The following is a 26155-nucleotide window of genomic DNA, read 5'->3' as shown; positions in this document are numbered from 1 at the left end:
GTCAGAGGACAGGCACATGTTTATTGTCTTGCATGCAGATTACTGGAGGGGTGCTTTTAAAAAATTAAATAAAATTTAAGAATAGTAAAATTTAAGAATAGTAAAAGTAACAAAGAATACTCTCTTGTGTATATATGTACAGCCTTTCTCCACCATATTTCCTCCCTATTCCCATTGGAGATCAGAGTTTAAGAATGAAACATTTCTCATAAAATATGCATAAATATATATCCATAAACTAGTAATATTTTCTAGAAATATCATTTGATGCTATGAAAAAAAGAAAGATGTTCTGTCAGTTATAGACATGTAAACTAAGAGCAGATTAAAATTGCGTGTCAATACCTAGATTTCTTCTCCATGTTATAGCTATTTCATTTCAGAGCTACTGTGAGAATGGCATGATTAATAGAAAAATTTTGGTGTGAATTTGTGCCTACCATATTCTTTCCAATAGTGTGCTGTGGAGTGAAGAAGTTATAGCACTTTTAACATCCCTAACTTTATTGTGTTTTAATACCTTAAAAAGGCTCTAGCCATAATATTAATAGTATTTTAAAACTTTTTCTCCTAGCGGCGCTCATGTACTTTTAGATGACAATACAGATTTAGGATATGTGGAAGATGGAGCTCCATGTGGCCCTCACATGATGTGTGTAGACAGGAAGTGCCTACCAATTCAGTCCTTGAACATAAGCAGCTGCCCTGTTGGTTCTGATGGAAAAGTGTGTTCAGATCATGGGGTAAGTCCATATCCATGGGATAGCAGATAAGCTCTGTCCATACTTCCAAAATAAACAGGGCCTAATGTACAGTGTTGTGTACTGTACCTAAAATCTTCAGTGAGACCTCCTGATTTCCTGAATACACAAGTGTTGGGTTTTGTGACATACTTTAATTCTATGACAGCGTGAGAGGCATACATAACATGAGAAAACAAGGTTTTTAAATTGTGTAACACAATTCACTGTAGTTTTTCATGTTAATATTTAGAAAGGGATTTTCAAAAGCATTTATAGCTGGCCTGTGCTCCCACTGAAGTCAATAGTAAACTCCAGTACTATAAAAACCTCCCTAATGTTTCACCACACATTTCAAACCTCTGAATAATTTCAGTTTGCCACAGAATCTAGTATTAATGCTGCAGAAAGCTAGTGTTCTGGGCTGCTTGAAGAGACTGTGAAAGCCCTACTATACCATCTGGATGCGAGGTCTTTAGGATGGTGGTAGCAGAAATAAGTGGGACAGGGGCATAGGACCTGAATAGGATTGGAGCAGATCAGAAAGCACCAGCAAGAGGGAATGGAAATAGACATTCAGTGGTGCTCTAAAAAGGCTCCTGGAGAAAAGTAGACCACACTGAGCAAGTTCATCTTTCAAGGATGGATCATGTTTCACTTTGAATGTATGGGAAAACAAATGAGCAGTATTCAGGGTTGTGTCATGATCTGAAGCCTGGTTAACTCCTTTTGGTAAGGTGTCTATGCCTCCTTGAAATAGGATTAAGATCCATTGGTGCAAATAACTTTGCTTGTCTATGTTCAGGGATTGCACCTGTGCAGCAACACTGATAGCTTGCCACCGCAGGCAGTAGCCAAGGAAAATCTCCCATGTAGAGAAGACCTGAAAATAGCACCTTCTTACTTGTGCTTCTTGTGTGCATTCACTCATACTTGCTAATTCTGTGATTCAAATATTAAACTACTGGTCCTCACTTCCTTTAGCAGCACTAAGTTCTTTATTCTCCACAGAGTCTTTTTATATGCAGTATACTTCCTCTGAACATAAACCTATATCCCTCTGTTCCAATTTATTAACCTTCATTTGATAGAATTTAATAGGATACCTCTTATCACCTGAGACTCTCCAGATAAATAATCCCAATATTGTGTCATATGTGAGCCTTCCAGTTCCATTTATTGTCTCTATTGCATTGTGCTGGTCAGGAAGCTCCAAAGGTAGCAACCAATGCTCAATACATTAACTCCTCATTTTCCTAGGGCTGTTAATATGTACTCTTAATATGGAACATCAGGCTATTTCATCCTCTTAGCCTTCCTCGCAGCTACATTGTACTCTGGACTGAAAATATGAATGTTGGCCCTCTGCATATGCAGATTGTTTTATTCTGCCTAATTAAAGAAGTCATTACTGTTTAAAGCGGGGTTCCCAAGCTTCTTTCTTGGACGTCCATCTGTGCTGCTGCAGTAGGCACTGCAGCCCATTAACACTTCTTGAGAGAAATTATTAATTTTAATTACATACCCTAGAACTGTAAATACAGTGCACGTTTTCTTTTCATTTTAATGTAACCAGTTGTAATGATACAAATTCCTAACAATATGCACTCAAAGAAACCAAACACTTTTAAGAAAATGACACTTTTTAAAAAAATGTTGAGCTAAATGTGGTGTTCAAACAAGGAAAACAATGTATAAATGTACAGTGTATAAAACTGAATAAGCAACACAGCAATGTTAACAAAATTAACGTGTTGTTTGTTGATTTTAGAACAAAATAGTTTTCCAACTTTAAACACTGTGTATTCAATTTTTTTAGTATAGCATCTGGATTTCTGTGCTGTGTAAGTGAAGATCCAGCCCTACTCTCAACTAATTAGAAAAGAATCAAATACTGTAATTAAAAATATAAAATAACAGTTTATAATATAACACATTGAGGCAATGGGTACTCATCCAATCCAGTAAAGGAGAATCCAAACTTCAAGAACGTGTCATCATATCTTCTTACCACTTTCTTTTTCTTTCTTTCTTTCTTTCTTTCTTTCTTTCTTTCTTTCTTTCTTTCTTTCTTTCGGCTGGCTCATTTAGTGTACATGTATATGGTCTGGGACTCTCATTATCTTCTCCGCCAGTGCACCTTCTCGTTTTCGAAAAATAAAATCGATCCATGTCAGATTAAAATACTGCTTGCCATTTTTTACAGTTCTAAGTGACAGACTGTACATTGCTAGTTTACTTTGCAGCAAAACGCACCATTGTATGCGTGCAAAAATTAAACTTGCATACAGTACTGCAGCTCATTTATTTAAAATATTTTTTTCTATGCTCTGTCCAACATGTGCAGCTCAAAACATTACATTTATATAGCTTTTACTTAGATTACATGAGTCACTTGGAGTTAAAGATGTACTAAGGCTGGGCTTGACTGGAGAATGCAGTCATGCTGATAGACCACCCAGCAATGTGTCAAGGTGGGCTGAGGCCACATTTTGGAACCCCTGGTTTAAACTATACTTAGTTTTGACACTATTTCCACCCTAGCACATCAGTTTACACTGAGGGATGTTATGCTTCATAGTCCACCTCTGAGTCTATTTGAGTAAGTTATAAAGTGTCTTAACTACTGATCAAACACTTTGTTTTTCTGGCTACTTGTGCTCCCCACCACCACCCTTTTTTTTAACAGAGAGCAGGGCCAACAAGGGATGAGAGAGACTGCTGTAATTTCTACAGATATGTGCCGTAGAGGACTAGACTCTATATTAGGAAGTTGTTTTATTATTATGGGGAAGATTCATATAGGAAGAAAATCCGTAAAGGGAGACAGACTGAAAGGAAGGTGAATTGGGTTCAGAAGGAAGGAGAAGGCGAGAAAGGCACAGAGACTGCGGGCAATATAGGAGTTAAGAAAGGGATCCAGACATTCTCTTGATGACTTTGATTTTTTTTCCACATTCCTATTGTGCTTTTGCTAATTCGAATTTTCAGTTCAACAAACATTTCTTACAAGTAAGATTAAAGTTATCTTTATCCTTCTTGATAAGCTTCTTTAGTTAACATTAGAAGATGCAGAATGAGATAAAGGTATAAACAAAAATTACATGGCTTATTTATTTTTGATTGTCAGCATTGTACTGTCTGTCAACTTGGTTAAGCATTATCTATAGACTATGTAGTCTATAGTTTTTATACATTATGTACCAGTTGATTAGGTACCTCTATTGATGACTAACTGCCCTTCTAATCTTAATGAAAATTTCATTCTTTCTATCTTTATCTGCTTTTCCACCACACCTTCCTGCAGTCACTTTCCTCAGCAACTTACTCCATCACTAAATTCTTTTTACCATCGTCCATTTACAGCCATCATCCACTATTGATTAGTATTTTAAATTTTATGGGTTTGGTAGGAATTCATATTTATTACAAGTATAATGTAATTTTTAGTGGGTTTAAGCACGTATTTTCACAGAGGTATCCTTCTAAGTGCAGTCTGAAAATGAAGCCCTGGCCTATTCTGCTGGAGGATAGATTGATACCACCAGCCTGGAAGAATGAAGAAGAAGCTGTTAGTTGAAACTCAGAATTCCCCCTCTCTCTTACATTGGAACAAGCTGCCTAAGGAAATATGAGGCCCAAAGTTTGAAAGTGGTTCTGATTACAATGATCACTTTGAAAATGGATACATATAACAAGTACCTTAATTTGTGCCCCCTTTCACAGCTTCATGAAAAGAGCATATTAATAAGGGCTAGACTATGACTTCACCAAATGCATAATCCACCCAGACCCAAGATCTCTGTTTCCCATGAATAAAAACAAGGGTTCTTGGAGCTCCCGATACCCCTGCACTGATGAGAGTCCATGGGACAGTTGAGCTCTAGTGGAGTCTTTTACTCTTGCCATGCTATCTTCTGAGTGTATCTACCCGGGGAATTAAATAAAACTATGAACTTGATATACCTGTGTCTTGGGGTTTACCGCTCACCACTGTGGCATCACCTGGTGGCCGTATCTCGGGATTACCTCTTGGCCGCTCTGATGCCGCCTCCTTTGGTTGCTCACTGTGTCCCTCCATCTTTCCTCTTGACTTGATTGCTCCCTCTTTGTAACTCAGGGTGCTCCCTCTTCATGGCTTGTCCTTCTGGCCAAGTCACTATAGTTTTTCCCTTCCAGGGTATCAAAGGATCTCTGTATGAATTCTCTCAGGCAGTCCTTCAATTCACTGCCCAGACTGTATCACTTCCCTACTGGCTGAGAAGGGAACCCAGGCCTGCCCAGTACTCCAGGTTCCAAGGACCTTTGAATCAGAAGTGAAGGTCTGAACCATCCCAAACCTTGTAGCCATTTTCCCTGAACCTTTTCCTACTTCACCTCTTTCAGGCTTCCTTCTCCTACACCTCTCTGGGTATGCCCTTTTTCTCAGGGCCTGGATCCTCAGGGCTTCTACTCTCCTGGGTTTTTCCCCTTCTCCTTTTTAAGCCCAGAGACCAACTGGAGGCTTGCACATGGCAGCCCTCTTCTGCCCTCAATGCTTGGCCTTATACCAGCCACACCTGCTGCTGCTCCTCAGCTCTGCTTGCTCATCAAACCTAACTCTTCCTATGTGTGACCTATCAGTTACTGAACTCTTTCTGAGCCACATTAATGTTTTCTGGGCTAGTGTGGGGTGAACATTCCGTCCTAACCTGTTATGTACTAGATAAGGTTATTCATTTCTTGAACTTTCTAAACAATCATTCTTGTTATGGTATGTGTTTTGGTAAATGTTATCCTGTGTATCTTATAACTTAGTTCTACCATATGCTGAATAACCTTAAATCAAAAGTGTTTCAAAAACAGTTATTTTCATTTTCTTTTCTAGGTGTGTAGTAATGAAGCCACTTGCATTTGTAATTTCTCCTGGGCAGGGACAGACTGCAGTATTGATGACCCTATCAGGGATACTTCCAACAAGAAGGTTGAAGGACCTAAGGGTTTGTGTGATTTCAGTTGCAATCTTTAGTACACGTTTAGATTAGTCTTCTCTATTAGCACCAGTAGAATTAACATGTGGGAAAGGAGGGTATAACCCTATCATTCAGAATCAAACCCTTGAGCATATTAAAACTATGCCTCTCTGAGAAGATATATGAATGTTAGTTTGAAAACTGTTTGTGAATATACTTTTGACTTTTATAATTCCAGATCCCATTTCTAGAAAGATATGAACTCAGACATTTCGGTTCATCCCAATTTTCCCCCTTTATTCTGTCCTTTAATAGCCATCTTCATAATTAAAACCTACATTTACTAGACTTCTACATTTATGGCCATATGGTGAGTTTATTATTTATCCTTTAGTAGAGATTTTCCAGTTGCTGATTTTCCTTGACTGTTCCAAGCTGTTCCTGAGAGCTAGGACATAATGAAGGGGGAAATGAAGCCTCCATTGTACAAAAAATTCCTTTTACAGTTATCTTGACTGTAAAGGGGGCTTCATCTCATTTTGGACCTGGAAGAGTGCTTAAAAAGCTTGGCCTCCTAAGCATCAGATTTCAGTGGGAAAGAAAATAAACAAAATATGTTAGGAACTGTTATTTTCTCATACTGTTATTACTGTCTTCTACTTTTGCATGTTTAATAGATGCCTCATTGACTGTATAAGAAGTAGAAAAACCTAGGGAAACTATTAGGGAAATACTCTTCAGAAATACTTTTCATATGGAAAGGTATGCACTTGAAATTGTGGCTCCCCACCTCCTCCAAATCCCAAATCACTACATTGGCAAGAAAGACAGCAAAATTGTACAGTCCACTCAATATCTTAACTGTCTGTGGAAAACCAAAGAGAAATAGGTGTTCTCTTTCTTAGGAAACCTTTTGAGGTGCATCCTTCCCCGCCACCAATCACCACAGGGCTGTCCAGTTTATACCAACCCTACCATAGCTCCCTGCCCTCTCTGCTCCCCTAGAGCCTTCCTGATTCTGTGAAGAGCCATCTGCAAGGACTTAGTAAGGGGAGTCTTCCTTTCTGTGCAGAAGGGTGAGATGCAGCTCCTGTTGTAGCATTTAAGAGTACTGTAATACTTGTCTTGCAGATGCATTAGATAAGAAATAATAAAAAGATGCCATTGTTTAATTTATAAACAAGTCTAATAAAGACAAGTAGAGACGTTCATCTGGTCACCTAGATCAAATTCCTATACTACAAACTTTATTTTTTACTTTCAAAATGGAAAAGCCATTCTAGAAATTAACATGCCAACTCTGAGACATTCTGGGAAAATATCTTAGTGGATAGATACCACCAATGATATTGATGAATAAGATTGTATCAGCAGATAGGAACAAGTGGATTACTATAATACCATACCATGGCTATATTGAAAAAATAAACTGGATATCTTTTGTTTTCTTTTTAGTTTATTTTGATACAAGAATGGATCTTAAGGAGAGTTGACACTTTTTTCTTTTTTCAATTTGTGGCAATATTAGTTTATTGGAAGTTGAATCCCCAAGAGACTTATGACAGGGAATTGGACATTGACTACTTTCTCCAGTTTATTTTGGTCTGTTAATAGAGAAATCCAATTGGGAAAAAGTGTCAGGAAGTATAAAGAAATAGTTTTCTACAATAATATAAAACTCTAAAATACTTGAGCACTTCCTATTAAGATTTTCTTTTTATTACTAACATTACATAACTCACATGTCAGCATACAAACAACAGACATGAAGTAAAATGCTTTCTATATTTCTTTAGCACAAAATGTGAGTTCCATAACATTGCAGAAGCAGGAAACTCAATTTTCTCAAGATTCAGATAACACGGATTCAATTGTGAGAACATCACAGCTAGATTAACTCCAGTGTCACAAAATGTCATTTGGTATGACCACAGGTTTAAAAAACATGCCAGGATTATTGTACTCTGACTCACAAAATCAATGCAGGGAAAAATACATGAAATAAGAGCCTTTACAAATCTGATGATAGACACCTCAGTGGAATTCATCTCAAACCTTCCATTTTTACTTTTTTGGTTGCAAATACTACACTTCAATATATCGCTGTTCTAAGAGGTTAACTTCTCTTAGAGTGGGATGTAGTGATCTCTCTTGCCCATTTCTCTTGTCCTTCAAATGTAACTTACGGTACTCCCAGAAAGCACAGAAGTCTGGAAAAACACTCCAAAGTATTATATTAATTTTTCTACAATGTAAGAAGGCATGGGTTCACTTAATTTGGAATTTATCCAAGGAATTAGAGGTATTGGTTCCTCCAAATTCTGACATTTGACAGTTCAGATATCTGGAGGCTGGGTGAGAGAGATTTCTAACCTTAATTCTGATGCTTGTTCAAGAATTAAAAAAAAAAGTTAAGTCTAAAAATCTTCTACAGCTTCAATATCTTAAAATGTTAACAGCACCTTTCCACCTACTCCCTGGCTTACACCATTCATGAACAAAGAGATGGACCGCTTTCTTAGTGCTTGTCTACACGAACAATTAGACCGTGGCAAGCTGGGGTTATGAATCTGCCCCACACTACCCTGCCATCGTCTAACTGCCTGTGTGCACACATCCTGCTGAGATACGTTAACAGTTTGTTAATGAACTTTGAGCAGTCTAGAGCAGCATAGAGTCACACTCCAGCTTACCATGGTCTAATTCTTCAGGTAGACAAGCTCTTAGGAGTATATTCTTACGATGATGAAGGTACTTATATGCGTAATGTCCTTCCCATTAAAATGAGACTATTCCTTTGGAATAGATACGCTCTTAGTTAAGGGGAAAACAAAACGTAGATTAATTTGAATTCTCATACTGGTTTATATTGACAAGGACTGAGCTGAAGGAGGAGTTGCAGTAACAGTCATTCTCTTTGAAGAACTTAACAACATTGGAGAATGTTAATTTTTTCTGACTTCTGTTTTCTACTATGTTCTCTAGTGCTGAAACATGCCCTTAAGTAGCATAAGAGCAGATAGTTCTTTGGGGGAAGGTTACCAACACTTTCTTCTGAGATGTGAAAATTCATATAATTAACAGTTTTTCACACCATAAATCCCTACATTTTTCTTCTTATGATTGGTATTATGTATAGCTAACATATTGCTTGCTTTTTCTTTATTCTCTTATGACAATTGATGATTGATTGCTGCTCCTGTTGCACTTCTCTTTTTCTTTTCAGACCTTTACATCATCTGTCAGTTGCTTTTTCCTCTTTACTATATTTAAGGATTTTAAAAAATCAGTGGTCCTTTATTATTTTGGAATTAATTCATATTGTTGTTATGAGCTAGTCTAAACTCAGAAACCTACTGTATCCTGCAGTGGCAGACCAAGAATACAGTATTGCAGGACAGAAGCAGTTTTTGGAAGTGAAGGAAACTTGAAGTTACTTACAGTATTGGATCCTATTCGTGAAGTCAGTGGGACTCTTGCACACAGGCGTTTTCCTGTGTAGATTCATTTGCCGGATTGGACTTTGGCTTGATTTAACTGTATTATACTTGAACCAGAACTTCAAGTATATGAAATAGACTGAAGTTTAAGACTGTCTAAAACACATGTTCTTTGAAGTAAGACTGTATTACTTGTAAAATCTCTGATCATTAAAGCTAGAATAATAGGTAATCATTAGATTCACAGAGACTCATGTCTGTGGGAGTTCAGTGAGTCAGCTACAGTCTACTACTATTGAATTTAATGTTTTAGAGTATGGGAAGTATACAGGCAATTTTTCTTATCTCAGAGGAGAGTTCTTCTCTGTGTCTGAAAAATAAATCCCTGTGTAGTAAGAGAGCATTAGCAAGTAGAAAATACTGAAATCCTAAATCATTGCCTAAAAAGCACTTTATTATAAATGATTCCTCTTATAACTGCTGTTACAAGTGTCTAAAATATATAATTTTAAATCCATCCCCCTTACCCAAAAAAAAAAATAAAATAAAATCAATCCAGCTTAGGAAAGCTTTACTGTTTAAGTAATACAGATATTCTCATCCATTAGTAATATATCTGTTCAGAAAAAAAATATCCCTGAACAAAATATTTCAAAACAAAACAGTTTTTATTTGGATTAGACTTACAATTTCATTTTCAATTCAGTTTAAAAGTTGATTTTTGTTTTTCCCCCATCTCCTCCTTTTTTTCCCATTGACTACAATAGAATGAATTACATGTAGGGGCTTTGTTTGTCTGTTTTTCCCCCTACTTCCTTTTCCTTTTCCACTCTATACATTTATAAACTTCTCCAACTTCTAAAAAGTAAGAGTGGCAAAAGGAAAAATGGAACACTGTAACTTTGAAGAAATTTTGAAAAGTTGGAGTTAATTTTATTTTCCTTTTGCTACTTTGTAACTTTTCAGAACAGCTCCAATTTTGGAAAAGTTAAAGAGTGAATAAAAGGAAAAAAGCGGTGATGGTAGGGGAACCAACAAAATCTTTCCATGAGATACTAACCTGAAACCCAAGACACCCAGGTTCAGTTCTCTTCTCTGCCACAGATTTCCTGTATGGTGTTGGTCAGATTACTTAATGTCTCTGTGCCTCCATCTCCTTTATGTAAAATGGAGATAACTCTTCCCTGCCTCACAGATAAATATGTTGAAGATTGTAAGGCAATCATATACTGTGGTAGTGGTAGAGTCATACATAGTTTAGGGGACCTTAAAGAAAGAGAGACAAAACCCCATTATATTGGAATGACCAAGGCCTCCTGCAGTAAAACCCACAGGAGAGAGACAGAGGGCCCAGAAAACTCCTCAAAATTCATCTTGAATGCTTCCATCAAGGAAAGGGGTTTGTGGGTGGGCTACATAAGAGGCAGAAGATATGGCCTCCAAGCACCTTAGATCCTGGGGAGCCATAGGGAAAGGAGAATGAAACGTTATTCTGTGCCAGCCTATGTGGTGATGGCTAGTTCTTTGCCATGTAAATATTCCTCTCTGAGAAGAGTACAGGTACAGAATGGGAACTAATGTCTGGAGCAGCATTAATCCCTGCCCAAATATCTGCCAGGCTCAGAGAAGAGCACCCCATGGAGTGGGGTGCATTGTTCCCTCCATCCCCACTTCTAGGACTCCAATACTATTAATTTGGAGTGCAGGGCTTACACAAAATTGGAAAATCCTCAGGGAGAGAAGCCAGCACCAAGCCAAGAAGCTCTAGGTATGACAATATCATATACTTTTGAGTTCTGTCATCCCTGCTGTGAGAAATACCAGCACCAAATAAATAAACCCCCCTCCACTGCCCCTACTTTCTCATTTACATTTTATGGTTCTTCTTCGAGTGCTGTCCCTGTGGGCGCTCCACTCTAGGTGACGGTGCGTCCCGGCGCTGCTGATTGGAGATTTTCGGTAGCAGTGCCTGGTTGGGGCGCACACACCCAGATGGTATCTCCCGTCTAGTTGAAATCTTCTTGAGTGCGTGTGCCCCACACCCTCCTCAGTTCCTTCTCAACCGTCCTCGGCTGAAGATGGGACTCGGGGCAGTGCTACTTTCTCTTCCCTGATATCTATAGGAAACAGTAACAAAGAACATAGAAATAATTTTTAATTACTTCCAAGTTGTTTCCCTTCCTTTAGTATAGTTACATAGTTAGTTACTTTGTTAAAAAAAAAAAAAAAAAAACCCTCAGGCTTGTCTCCCATTGAGACACTCTTCTCTAACTCATAATGCCCAGGACCTTCAGGTTTCAAAAAAATGCATCTCCTGTCAGGACTCCACGCCATGCTCAGATGGCCACTCTCATTGTGTGAAGTGCCTCGGGGACACCCACATCCCCGCGAAGTGCCACCATTGTGTGAGCCTCAAGTCAAGAGCTCGTCGTGACAGGGATCTGCGCCTCAAGATCATCATGATGGAAAAATCCCTGCAGCCGCTGTCGGAGACGGGAAAGGTAGAACCTACTCCCACACGCTCCCCAGCCAGATCGGAACCGGTGGGGAGTGTTGCTTCACCCTCCCTGGAGCGGAGGCAAGAAGCTCAACAGTCTCACAGATGAGACTCTAACAAGGGTAGGGGGTCTCCGGCGAGATCCCTACCCCCTGTGCTGACAGCCCGAAAGACAGCTGTTTCAGCCTCTCCTAATGCCTCAGGAACTGCTCTGACAGAGCTTAGAGGCAGGGACCAGACCTCCCACACGGGGAAGGCACCTACTGACTTGGTCCCCTCAGCGCCTCAAATGACTGCGGCGCGGACAACTCACTGCTCTTCGGCACCGAGGAAGGCTACAGCACCGGCACCACGTTCCTCCATGGCACCGGAAATGGCCGCAGTGCCGGCAGCGCGTTCGGCTCCGACACCCAGAACGGCCACGTCACTTACAGCCTGGTCAGTTTCAGCGCTAAAAGCGGCCGCGGTGCCGCCAGCGCGCTCTGCCTCAGCGACGAAAATAGCTGCGGTGCTGACAGTGCGATCAGCCTCGGCACCGCGAAGAGGGTCGGCAACCAGCCACTCTTCTGCCCACGCACCAGCAGTAGACCCCCTGCAGGGCACCTCTAGGCAAAACACAGCAGGACACTCTCTCTCATTCTCGCTGACTAAAGAGCTAGAGCAGAGAGCAGGCTTAGCTCAGCCTAGGGAGCAGGAGCAACAGCTTCTCACTCAAAGTGACCTTTTGGTGCCACCTGAGCCACATTCTCCGCTCCCAGACACAGAGGACTCCTTTGCTGACCTGCCACTTTCTCCACCTGAACTGGCTTTCACCGACGGTGACCTTGAGCTACAGCAGCAAGCGGAGTTCTCCCCTCCTGCTTCTCCTCCACAGGCACCTTTACCACCTCAGGTCACGGCTCAAGCCCAGCAGCCTCAGTTTCCCTACGTTGCCCCCCCGTGGGCGGTGCCTGGGTTCTCCTACCCCATGCCTTGGCTGCAGTGGTACCCGTGGCAGAATCCTCCTACCAATCATCTTCCATCAGTGCCTCAATCTCCTGCTCCATCCACTTCCAGGGTGCCTGAGCCCCCTCCTGAGACTGGGAGCTATGCACCATATCCTGACTCACCTAACCCTAACTCTCCATTAGCCTCAGATGAAGTCATCCTCCCTCCACCTCCACAGACCGTGGACTACTGCAAACAATTTCAAGATCTTTTTAGGAGGGTTGCACTTAGTCAGGATATCCCCTTGGAAGAGGTTCAGGAGACTCAGCACAAACTCCTCAAAACCCTTCAACCATCTGCACCCTTGAAAATCGCGCTCCCTATAAACGAAGCGTTCATGGAGCCTGCTGACACTCTCTGGCAAACCCCAGCTTCCCTAGTACCAACTTGTAAGAAGGTCGAACGTAAATACTACGTTCCTGTGAAGGACGCAGACTTCCTTTTTTCTCATCCACCACCGAACTCTCTTGTCATTGATGCAGTTGCACAGCGGACCAAACAGTCACAATATCGACCCACCCCGCAAGACAAGGACCTTAGACGTCTTGATGTCCTGGGCTGCAAGGTTTATACATCCTCTACACTACAATTCAGGATTGCAAACTATTCTGCTGTCCTCGCCAGCTATGATTTTGATAATTACAATAAGCTTTTCGAATTTGCCTCATACATCCCAGAGGACAGAAGAGCAGACTTCAAATCAATCCTGTCTGAGGGACAAATGATCTCCAGAACGACCCTACAGGCATCCTTAGACACGGCAGACACAGCAGCCCGTACCACTGCAACTGTTGTGGTTATGTGCAGATCCTCCTGGCTCTCTGCGTCAGGCATTCCTAAAGAGCTCTAGACCAAAGTGGAGGATCTCCCCTTTGATAAGGAAAAACTCTTCTTGAAAAAAAACTGATGAACTCCTCCACACCATGAAAGACTCAAGAGCGACACTCCGCACCCTGGGCATTCACTCATCACTTCCCAGAAGACAATGATACCAACCTTACCAAAGACCACGCACACATCAGTACTATTGCCCTCAATCCAGACCATACGACATAACTAGAAATCATACTAGACCTCCCAAACGCAGACAAAATCAAAATCAAGCCACCACCTTCTGGCCACCAGGCAATAAACAACAGTTTTGAAGCTTTGGTAGAGGGTCTGCACGACCACTCCTTGATTCCACCACTTGTCCATTTGGCCACTGCCTCCAGTATTTCCAACATGCTTGGCAGCGGATTACACAGGACCGTGGTCCTCGAAATAGTTCAGACCAGTTACTCCATCCTGTTCATATCCTACCCTCCTACCCTTTCCCCTTCCTCGTCCCTTTTCAGGGACCCCTCTCACGAGCAGTTACTTCACACAGAAGTGGCACACCTTCTGCAACTAGGCGCAGTGGAACCTGTGCTGACGCAACACCAAGGGACAGGGTTCTACTCCCATTACTTTCTAACGCAGAAGAAAACCGGGGGATGGAGGCCTATACTAGACCTATGCCAACTGAACAAATTTGTGAGGACACAACGATTCAAAATGGTCACACCGGGCACAATAATACCTGCATTGGATCAAGGGGACTGGTTCACAGCCCTTGACCTACAAGATGCTTACTTCTATATATCAATACATCCAGCTCACAGACACTTCCTACGATTCACAATTGGTCAGGATCATTTCCAATACAGAGTTCTCCCTTTCGGACTCTCCACAGCACCAAGAGTTTTTTCCAAGACCCTAGCCGTGGTTGTGGCTCACCTACGCAAACATCGGGTCACACTTTTCCCCTACCTGGACGATTGCCTCATCAGGGGCGACTCCTGTGGCGAGACACTTCAAGCCACGTGCTTCACCATCTCCATTTTTCACAGCCTAGGCCTCCAAATAAACATCCAGAAATCTACCCTGATACCCACGCAACAGATCAAATTCATTGGAGCTCGTCTCGACTCAACCCAGAGCAGGGCCTCGCTCCCATACAGCAGATTCCTCGCTATCACGCAGCTCATACGTACGTTCTCTATTCGTCCCAGGACGGAAGCAAGAATCTGCCTACAGCTCCTTGGTCACATGGCAGCTACCACCTTCGTGGTCCAACACGCCAGGCTACATATGAGATACCTCCAAGGTTGACTCAACTCCAGTTTCAAAGCCAGCAGACATCCCTTAGGGATGCTGCTAACTCCTCCACCTCATGTTATAACTTCCCTGAAATGGTGGACAAGTCCAGAAAACCTCTGCACAGGGGTTTCCTTCCAGCAACGATCCCCAACGCTCATGCTCACCACAGACGCTTCCCTGATTGGCTGGGGAGCGCATCTAGCGGAACACAGGGCACAAGGCCGGTGGTCTGCATCAGAGACACATCTACACATAAAACTCTTAGAGCTCAGAGCAGTGAGAAGAGCATGCCTTCACTTTCTTCCCCTCATAAAGAACAAATACCCGCAAGTCTTAACAGACAACATAGCATGTATGTATTACATAAACAGACAAGAGGGAGCATGATCACATTCCCTCTGCATGGAAGCCATTCGACTATGGAATTGGTGCATACGACATAGAATACAGATCATCGCTTCCTACCTACCAGGCTGTCACAACAGTACTGCCGACACACTCAGCAGACACTTCTCGACGGAACACAAATGGGAACTGCACCCCGCAGTACTCCAACAGCTTTTCTCCCACTGGGGCATGCCGTCAATAGACCTCTTTGCCACGACCCGAAACAGAAAATGCCCCCGGTTTTGCTCCAGGGCGGGACTCGGGAATGCATCCTTAGGGGATGAATTCCTCATCCCATGGGACAACTACCTCCTGTACACCTTCCCACCTATCCCTCTACTACACAGGGTTCTTTGGAAGATCATGGACGACAAGTCCCAGGTCATCCTTATTGCCCCGGCTTGGCCAAGACAGGCGTGGTACCTCTACCTTCTCCGCGTGTCCTCCCATCACCCATGGGCTCTCCCCAACAGGCCAGACCTCCTTTATCAGGACAACGGACGAGTCCTTCACCCCCAGCTCCAAAAGCTCCACCTCACAGCCTGGTTCCTTCATGGGTCCAAACCCATGAACTAGCCTGTTCCGAGCAGGTCCAATACGTCCTCCTGCACAGCCGGAGAGACTCCACTCGTAAAACCTACCTTCAGAAGTGGAAACGTTTTGCTCTTTGGTGCTCGCATAAACATTTAGCACCCAATAATGTGACCCTCCCTAACATTCTAGATTACCTCTTGAAACTAAAACAGGACGGACTCTCGCTCAGCTCCATCAAAGTGCACCTGGTGGCGCTTACCACCTTCCATGACCTGTTGGATGGGTACTCATTCTTTACACACCCCACCATTAAACGCTTTCTCTCTGGCCTGCAAAATCTTTACCCTGAAATTCATCCAACAGTGGCTACCTGGAATCTTAACCTCATACTTCATGCCCTCATGAAAGCTCCATTTGAGCCGTTGGCTACCTCCTCTCACCTCCATATGTCCATGAAGGTGGCTTTCCTAGTTGCCATAACATCAGCGAGAAGAGCTGGTGAAATGAGTGCCCTCATGGCCCACCCTCCCTACACAATCTTCTCCAAGGATAAAGTCACTTTGAGACCACATCCTAAATTTCTTCTTAAGGTGGTGTCAACCTTCCACCTCAACCAACCTATATACTTACCTACTTTCTATCCCAAACCTCACAAAACTCAGCAGGATGCAACCCTGCAAACTCTCAACATGAGGAGAGCAATTGCCTTTTATTTAGAACAGACTAAACCATTTCGCAAGTCTCCACGACTCTTCGTTTCCATTGCCGAAAGATCAAAGGGCACAGCCATCTCTGACCAACGTCTATCCAAGTGGATCTCTGACTGCATCAGATCCTGTTACTGGGCGAAGAATCTTCAACTGCCCGACAACATTAGAACTCATTCCATTAGAGCCATGTCGGCATCCATTGCCTTCTTACACAATGTTCCCATTCCTGATATCTGCAAGGCGGCTACATGGTCATCTGAACACACGTTTGCAAAACACTATGCTCTCATGCAAAACACCTTGGCAGACGCAATAGTAGGCCATACAGTACTATCTTCAGTACTCCCTGCCGCATCTCCAAAGTCCCACCAACCTTAGTGGGTACTGCTACACATTCACCTAGAGTGGAGCACCCACAGGGACAGCACTTGAAGAAGAAGAGAAAGTTACTCACCTTGCAGTAACTGAGGTTCTTCGAGATGTGTGTCCCTGTGGGTGCTCCACTCCCTGCCCTCCTCCCCTCTACTTTGGAGTACTAGTTGGATGCTCCATGGTAGAGAAGGAACTGAGGAAGGTGTGGGGCGCACACGCTCAGGAAGATTCCAACTAGACGGGAGATACCATCTGAGTGCGTGCGCCCCAACCAGGCACTGCTACCGAAAATCTCCGATCGACAGCGCTGGGATGCACCGTCACCTAGAGTGGAGCACCCACAGGGACACACATCTCGAAGAACCTCAGTTACTGCAAGGTGAGTAACTTTCTCTTACCCAAAGGAATCAAGGTTAAAAATTTTATACTAGATGCATTATATCTCAGTTGTGTAAGTTTGCTTTGGACTGAAATTTGGCAAGTATATTCTTGGCCTTGGAGCCAATTTTGTTAATTTTTTTTCCAGAATAGTTACATATTGACTTTTTAAAAGAGCAGAAGTTTGCTTGCTTTAGAAGAATTTTCTCTGCTTGAGTAAATTAAAAAATAGCTTGTTCTTTAGAAGAACTGATTTTGATAAACAATTAATCCAGAATCAAGAGGACTACTTGTAGAGTAAGGTCTTGCTCAGTATGAGTATGGATGTAAGAATCAGGCTTATGTGTTTTTCTGCAGGAAAAAAAAATCTGCCAAGATATCCTAATTCCTTTGAAGTAATTAGGTTTTTACTTTGCATTCCAATACGCATTTTGGCGAAGGAAAAAAAAAGAAAAGAAAAAAAAGTGTAATTCAGTGTTATTTTGATCAGTTGGGTAAAACTATACCCATTCAAGAATTCTTTTGAATACCCTCAGGCGTGTTATTTCTCTCTCCAACCTTTTTTTCAGGGTGCCGGGTGTGAGTGTGATGGGGGAGAGAGAGCATGAAATTCAAACCTAACTGTGCTAAGAATTAAACCTTTAGACCAGGGGTTGGCAAAATATGGCCTGCAGGGCAGATCCGGCCCATCTAACATTTCTGTCCAGCCCGCCATGACTAACATTTCTATCCGGCCTCCTCTGCCCTCTTGCGATCTCTGAGTCCAGGCCGCTAAAAGTCCCATGGCGCAGCAGGGTGCTCCGGCAGGCTGCCTGCCTACCATGTCCCCACACTGCTCCCAGAAGCAGACGGCTGCTGCTGGCATGTCTCTGCGTACCCCTGGCAGGGTGGGGGAAGAGGTGGCTCTGCCCCTGCCCCCAGCACCATCCTCACAGCTCCCACTGGCCGGAAACTGGCCAATGGGAACTGCAGGAGCAGTGCTTGCGGCTGCAGGCAGCACATGGAGACCTGCTGCCCCACTCTCACCTAGGGGCGTGCAGAGATGTGTGTGATGTGCAGGAGTGGCATGGGGCTATGGCAGGCAGGCAGGCAGCCTCCTGAGCCCTGCTGTGCCGCCGGCTGGGAGCCACCTGTGGTAAGCGCCTCCCAGCCGGAGCATACTCCTCGCACCCTCTCCCACACCCCAGTCCCCTGCTCCAGCCCGGAGCCCCCTCCTGCACCCAAACTCCCTCCCAGAGCCCACACCCCTCACCCTCTCCTGCGTTCCAACACTCTGTACCATCCCAGAGCTCCCTCCTGCACCCAAATTCCCTCCCAGACCCCGCACCTCCTCCATTAATATAATAGAAATGTGTGGCCCGTGACAACTTACCAAAATTCGTGGAGTGGCCCCCCTGCGAAAATTATTGCCCACCCCTGATTTAGAGGGAGTCTATAAACATGATTCTCCACTGCCTTGCCCTCTATATAATCCTTTACACCTATTTTAAATGGGTGCAAAACACTACGACACAGACTGGGTGATATTTACACCTCATTTGCAGTCATTTTGCACAGGTTTAAATGACTACACAGAGGGCAAGGCAGTGGAAAATCAGGCCTATTGTATCTGCTGCAGTGCTTTTTAACCTTTTTTTCATTTGTGGGCCTCTAAAAAAATTTTGAATGGAGGTGTGGACACCTTTGGACATCTTAAGACGTAAGTCCGCAGACCCCTGGGGTCTGCAGACCACAGGCTGAAAACGAGTTCATTGCAGTTATTCAGTGTTTACATTTTTTTGGGAATTCTTTTGTAAGCAATGCTATACCATGTAATAAGTTAACAATTATCTCTTTAACTGTTTAGTTTAATGACCTGGATACAGTATGTTTCTGGTGATAGATGAAAGGTTTCTTATTGGTGATCAAATTATATCTATTTACATTTTAAGTAAATTGTAGGTTTATATTACATAAGCTGAGGATATTCTATTTTAAATAAAAATGTGATGTAATCACAGGTTATGAAACCTTACTTGGTTTCAAAATTTACAGTAAAACTTATTAAAGTAATGTTTGTAAGCATTCAGATAAAGCCAAATATAGCCTCAACTATTTCCATATATTAAAAGCTATAGTATTTATGTAGAGAGATTTATTGGGCGGTTTGAACTGTTTCACAATCAATGGATTACAAAGTAAAATATCCCTCTGAGGTGCTATTTATTTTTCATTTCAGACATATACCGTATGTGATCATTTCCTTAAAAATCTTCCCTTTTCCCTCCGCACAGTGAGCATGGCCACTAACAGGCTAATAGGTGCAGTGGCAGGGACCATTCTGGCTCTGGGGGTGATTTTTGGAGGCACAGGGTGGGGAATAGAGTAAGCATTTTTCTTAGTTTAAGAGTTTTATGTTTGGTGCCTAGTGTGTGAGGTACGCACCTGAGCCCTCTGTGTACTATCCCATTAGCTTTGTGTCATGTGGTGACTGTATTCGTCATGTGATTTGAACGTGTCCGTGTCATGTGATTTGCTCATGCAGTGTTGAACCCTCTCCTGTCTGGGACAATGTGGGGCATAAAACAATAAGTTTGTGAATTTTTACATCATCACAATTAATACAATTAAATGTCTAAATGTTTCATTGCTCCAAATTATAAAAAGAATGAATAAATAGTAATTTGAAGATTGTGATTATCTAACAGAACAAGATGGACCATTTGATATAATTCACATATTTTTTATTTCAATGAATGAGGCATTCATTCTAACAGTGGCTCATAAAATTCAGTTAAGAAACAGAAAAAAACTCAGTTGAAATTATAGTATAAATAGACAGCTTTCCAACACAGTTTCTGAGTATTCTGTTGTTAGGATTTTCAGTTACCTCAAGGCAGTACATTATATAAAGTTTGAGCAACAAATATTGTATTGTCTTTTATGATTTTGGGAAGTTGAAATCTGAGGTATCAGCACATTAATTACCTCTAAGTTTTAACAATAGGGTATTTACACAATGTATATGGTTATGATAATCCTGGAGTAAATTTCTTTAATTCTGCATTCATGGAATACACTGCAAACTGTGGAATAAACTGCCATTATTTTGGTCTTTTGACCTTTTTCATCTGCATTCTTCCCACTAATTTAACTCCATACAGACTTCATCTAAGATTTCAATCCCATCAAAGTGTTTCCCCTACAGGAATAGTGTGTGTTATGTAATTACAGACTGTATCAGAATGAATACACACAAGAAGAGTGAATTAAGTTTGCCTTGCAACCTGAATTCTGGCATTTCTTAACTTCTGAGTGCTTGCCTCTGCAACCTTAACATTTTTTTAACATAGTTTTTTGTTTAACAATTTTATAAAACAAACTGTATTATGTGGAATCATATTGATCACCAGTTAGAGTCCTCAGCAAGGTATGGTTTATTAGATCCATAATATTGATGGCTGTCACTTGAGCTAATAGTAGTAGAAGGTTGTTATCTCCTATCTGGACCACCCAGTAGAGTGGGATGAGAGACACATTTTGCCAGTGGGTTTCACTGCTATTTACTGACAGCAAAAGACTGTAGAGATGCAGAAATCCAGGATTCAATTCCAGATTCTGAATGTGCATGAGCATTTATGATTACAAGCCATTCTACCCTTGCATTCCCCAGCCTCTCTGACATCTTTGCTCCTGTCATCCCTTACATCCCAGCTCCTGCCCCACTTCCACTCTGTTCTAATCAAACCTGTTCTTGCTTCTCATCTCTCTGCTCAAGCCCTAGTGCCTCCTGATCTCTGCTCCAGCCCACAACCATTCACCCTGGCTCCTGCTCTTTCTCCTTTGCTCCTGTCCCCCCACCTCACCCTCTGCCCCCGTCAACCCTCCTTCCAGTCTCTCTCTTCCTATCCATCCCTCCTTTCTTGGCTCCTCATATCCCCATTCCTTCCCACTATCTGGTTCATGCAGCACCCTCTGCTTTTGCAGCAGACAGCTTAGCTTCCTCCTCCTTGTTGTGTAGGTGCCAGGAAAAGGAGCATTGAAAGCACAAGAGAGATGGTTTTCCTGCTCCCAGTTCATGTGCCTAGGCCACAGTGGACCCTGACTACTCACATCAACAACTGCAGGGAAAGTCCCGCTGAGCCCCTGAAGCCCAGGGCTTGAACATGCAGAATTTAGCTGCTAAACTTTCAACAATTCTCTTCAGAGCATGTGCAAACTGATATTTTTCAGAGGCACATCTGACACCAGGGAAATTCCACTGCCAGATATGAAGCCACCCTCCAAGTATTGAGGTGTAGAGCTTTTCAATTAAATGATTGTAAGAATTTTTTTAACTTGAACACAACATGGTATTTTCCCGTAATCTCATTCTCAGAAATAACAGAACTGTTTTATCTTAAACTTTCCAAAAAACTTCAGCGTGAGAGAGGTGTCTGGCATTGAAAATTTTAACATGAAAATTTATATTTGGCAAAATTATAAGCAACTGAAAACAGGATCTTATAATGAAAAATTTCAGGCAACCTTAACTAAAGGCAGCAGTACCAACTCCGCCTATAATAGAATCATAGAAAATTAGGATTGGAAGAGACCTCAGGAGCAGGAGCAACCTCCAGCTAAATCATCCCGCCAGGGCTTTGTCCTAATATCCAACCCAGACCTCCCCCACTGCAACTTGAGACCATTGCTCCTTATTCTGTTATCTGCCACCATTGAGAACAGCCGAGCGCCATCCTCTTTTGAACCGCCCTTCTGATAGTTGAAGGCTGCTATCAGATCCCCCCCTCACTCTTCTCTTCTGCAGACTAAATAAGCCCAGTTCCCTCAGCCTCTTCTCATAAATCATGTGCCCTAGCCCCCTAATCATTTTTGCTGCCCTCTGCTGGACTCTCTCCAATTTGTCCACATCCTTTCTGTAGTGGGGAGCCCAAAACTGGACACAGTGTGGCAAATGTGGCCTCACCAGTGCCAAACAGAGGGGAAAAATCACTTCCCTCGATCTGCTGGCAATGCTCCTACTAATGCAGCCCAATATGCTGTTAGCCTTCTTGGCAACAAGAGCACACCTGTTAACTCATATCCAGCTTCTCGTCCACTACAATCCCCAGGTCCTTTTCTGCAAAACTGCCGCTTAGCCAGACGGTCCCCAGCCTGTAGACGTGCATGGGATTCTTCTGTCCTAAGTGCAGGACTCTGCACTTGTCCTTCTTGAACCTCATCAAATTTCTTTTAGTCCAATCCTCCAATTTGTCCAGGTCACCCTGGAGCCTATCCCTACCCTCCAGCTCATCCACCCGCCCCCCCAGCTATGTGTCATCTGTGAACTAGCTGAGGGTGCAATCCATCCCATCATCCAAGTCATTAATGAAGATGTTGAACAAAACTGGGTCTGGAACAGACCACTGGGACTTGATACTGACTGCCAACTAGATATCGAGCAGTTGATCATTCCCCATTGAGCCTGATGATCTAGCCAGCTTTCTATCCATTTTATAGTCCATTCATCCAATCCATACTTTATTAACTTGCTGGCAAGAATACTGTGGGAGATAGTATCAAAAGCTTTGCTTAAGTCAAGATATATCACATCCACCGCCTTTCCCATATCAACAGAGCCAGTTATCTCATCATAGAAGGCAATTAGGTAGGTCAGGCATGACTTGCCCTTGGTGAATCCATGTTGATTGTTCCTGATCACCTTCCTCTCCTCCAAGTGCTTCAAAATGGATTCCTTGAGGACCTGCTTCATAATTTTTCCAGGGACTAAGGTGATGCTGACTCATCTGTAGTTCCCCGGATTCTCCTCCTTCCCTTTTTTAAAGATGGGCACTATATATTTGTTTTTTTCCAATCGCCCGGGACCTCCCCTGATCACCATGAGTTTTCAAAGATAATGGCCAATGGCTCTGCAGTCACATCAGCTAACTGCCTCAGCACCCTTGGATGCATTAGATCCGGACACATGGACTTGTGCATGTCCAGCTTTCTTTCACCACCAAGGGCTGCTCACCTTCTCCCCATACTGTGCTACCCAGTGCAGCAGTCTGGGAGCTGACCTTGTCTGTGAAGACCGAGACGAAAAAACGCATCTGAGTAGTTCAACTTTTTCCACATCATCTGTCACTAGGTTGCCTCCCCCATTCAGTAAAAGTCCCACACTTTCCCTGACAACCTTCTTGTTGCTAGATTGGTCTAATCTAGAACTGTAATTGACAATCTCAGTAATAGATCAATAGGACATTAATTTTAGTTGCTCTCTTCAATAGGATCATCCTGGTGATAGGGATATAGAGCTTGATCCAAAGCCCTTTCAAGTCAGTGGGATTCTTTCCATTCATAAAAAGTACCTGTAGACTGCATGGTGGCAAATACATGGAGTTGGCAGATCCACAGCAATAATAGATCTGAAAGAATTCATCCACCACAACTTTTATTTCTCTCCACCAGGCACAATAGAAAATGCCTCCAAAATACCAGAGTTAATAAAATCTCTTACTTTACATTTGCATTTTATTCCATGTTAATCCAGTGACTATAGAAATTATATGGCTGAAATCTATTAGCTGTTGTTTCCTCCATAAATGGTACTTTTTATCGTTCATTAAAGTAATGAACAAACGTCTAGTGGTCTTTAGATTAGCAGCTAAATCATGGCATATTGATAAAAACATAAATTTCCTACGTATTTATTTGTTTGATAAAATGTAATGTGTAGTTAAAAAAAAAAAAGACAAGGTAAACATTAAAATATAAAAATGCCCAATTTTTGTGGTATTCAAAATTATCTTACAAAATATGCTCAATCTATTGTATCATATTCTTTAAAAATTGTTTTCCAATATACGTCTCTGATTTTTTTTTAATAAATTTCCAAACCAGTGCTAGTCACCTGGAGAATTCTTTGGTAAAGAAATTAATCTTTGACCTTTTGTTGTTGTTGTTTTGTGTTTGTTCAGCACTTAGCATACTGGTGTCCCGGTCTGTGACCAGGGCTCCGAGGCAGTATGGAATTACACAGAAGGAATCACACAATATGTCTCTCCATTGAAGACTCCAGTGAAATCCTAGACCCACAGAAGTGAATGGCAAAATTTCCATTGAGTTCCATGGGACAGGATTTCACCCTGAGTATAGCCCATAGGCATTTTCAGTTTTTGTTTGATAGATTTAGCAAAAAGAGGAATTGATCTGTATGAATAGGAATTGTCACTCCTAATCTAGTGACTAGCAGTATTTTCTGTGCTAAAAGAAAAGACGCCCTTCTCTAGTTATGACACTTACAATTGGGTCAGTCCCCAAATAGGTGATTTGTATCAGGACTTTCTGGTATTCACCACAGTTATAGTAACTTTAAAGGGTTTTCCACATTTTCTAAATCTAATTTTCATTTAATTGTCTAATCTTATTTAAATCCATCAGCTTGGTAGTGAATTTATTCACAGTAACAGTAATGCCATTGCTTTCTTCCCTTAAGTCCAAGCCTACTGTTGAATCGTTAACACATATTTGAAACGTTTTATCAAACATATAATAAACACATGGAAATTTTATTTTTTCTGTACAAGTAGACATATTTCAAATATCCTGAAATGGCCATTTCTGAACTTCTGTTTCCAAATTACAAATATGTCATTATCAGATAAATGTATTACTGCAGTGTTTCTGTGGAAAAATGACTTCCTGAGGCCAGACCAAAAAATAATTTCTGTGGATTTTCCAAAGCTTCTGAAATGTTGTGTAAATCAGTTACTTGCTGTGTTTGCAGAACCTCTAAAATATTATGCTTGCATTGAATCCAAATCCATTTACCAAAAAAAAAAATGTGCTTTGAGTTAGGCAGATAATAGATGAAAAATCATAAAGTTGCTAGTACTTGAGGAAAAATCTCTTAATTGGAACTAGAATGCCCATGTACCAGCATTTGTTTATCCTCCAACATGCTCAATGTTACTGATTTGTAGCCAACTCTGACTATGAAAGGTAAGTTCAGTAAGATGCATTTTCCATTAGTAGAAAATGTACATTTGATTATTGTTGTTACGTTTGTGCACTGCTCGTATCTGTTAAGTTAGATTCTTATTAATATCCCTGAATACTTGTGTTGTCTAGACAGGAAGTATTTTTAAAAAGGGAATATATTAATTAATTTTAGACTGCTTTCATATAATTTTTGGGGCCATAGTCTGTCCCCCTCATCTGTGGTGAGTACCCATAAGTAGTTCCCTTTGAAGTAACTGAGACTATAATAAGACTAAGGCACTACTCAACATAAGTAAGAGTCGCAGAATCTGAGCCATTGTTTTTAAGGATGACAAGAACATTAATTTTTATGGGCTCTGTACGTTAATTCAGAATAATACATCATGAATGATCTGCAGCATGGTGTGTATCCTGTTTAATCCCAAAATCATGCATTGACATGAGCTAGTAAAACGTGCTGTATACAGAATGATTCTTTCTTTGCACTGTATGTTGCAAATAAAAGCTGGTGAGCTTGCTTTTTATTCAGTCTGACCTGATATCTAAAATAAAACCTAAGGAAACAACTGACTTATGTGATGTATTATTCAAAAACAGATCACTGTGGTGAATTTTAAAATGTAGGGTGCTTTCTCACTGGTGTGTCCAGGACTGTGCAGTATTATAAGGTGTCCATGACACCGAACTAGCCCCTGAGCTCTTTTAGCTATTCCAGCTACCCCTCTCTACTTTTCTTCTCCCATCTTTTCTTGATGCTCCTCTTTTCCTCCCTGTATCTCTCTGACAGTATTCCAAACACCTTGTGATACCAAAACCAGAGCTGTGCTACTTAGAATAGCAAAATGGCCTTTGCAGTGGGGGAGCTCTCGCTTTGGATTTGTTTTTTTTCATTAGTACTATTTTTGAAAACCTTATAATGGGCATTTAAATATTTCTGTTCAATTATAAGGTGTGTGATATGCAAGAGAATTGTTATATTAGATTTTACTTTGCCTTGGACTTAGTGACAGTAGATTTACATCAGAGAGTGCCTGATAGTGGAGAATACTGTGATCTGGAATTAATTTGGGCAAAC

General features: G+C 41.8%; 1 protein-coding gene across 3 annotated transcripts in view; it reads left to right on the top strand.

The window, feature by feature from the left end:
• ADAM23 (ADAM metallopeptidase domain 23) overlaps positions 1-26155 on the top strand; it is a 204339-nt gene that overhangs the window by 162642 nt on the left and 15542 nt on the right. For 2 of the 3 annotated variants that reach the window (XM_050969586.1, XM_050969583.1), the window contains exons 23-24: positions 575-743; positions 5608-5719. In XM_050969586.1, the coding sequence (XP_050825543.1) occupies positions 575-743; positions 5608-5719 (281 nt within the window). Of the gene's footprint in view, positions 1-574; positions 744-5607; positions 5720-19391; positions 19483-26155 lie in introns of all 3 variants that reach the window. The other variant, XM_050969584.1, reaches the window with a different exon arrangement.

Source organism: Gopherus flavomarginatus, chromosome 10, assembly GCF_025201925.1.
Source record: "Gopherus flavomarginatus isolate rGopFla2 chromosome 10, rGopFla2.mat.asm, whole genome shotgun sequence".
NCBI lineage: Eukaryota > Metazoa > Chordata > Testudines > Testudinidae > Gopherus > Gopherus flavomarginatus.
The sequence above is the reverse complement of the archived record's forward strand: the minus strand, read 5'-3'. Positions and strand labels throughout refer to the sequence as shown.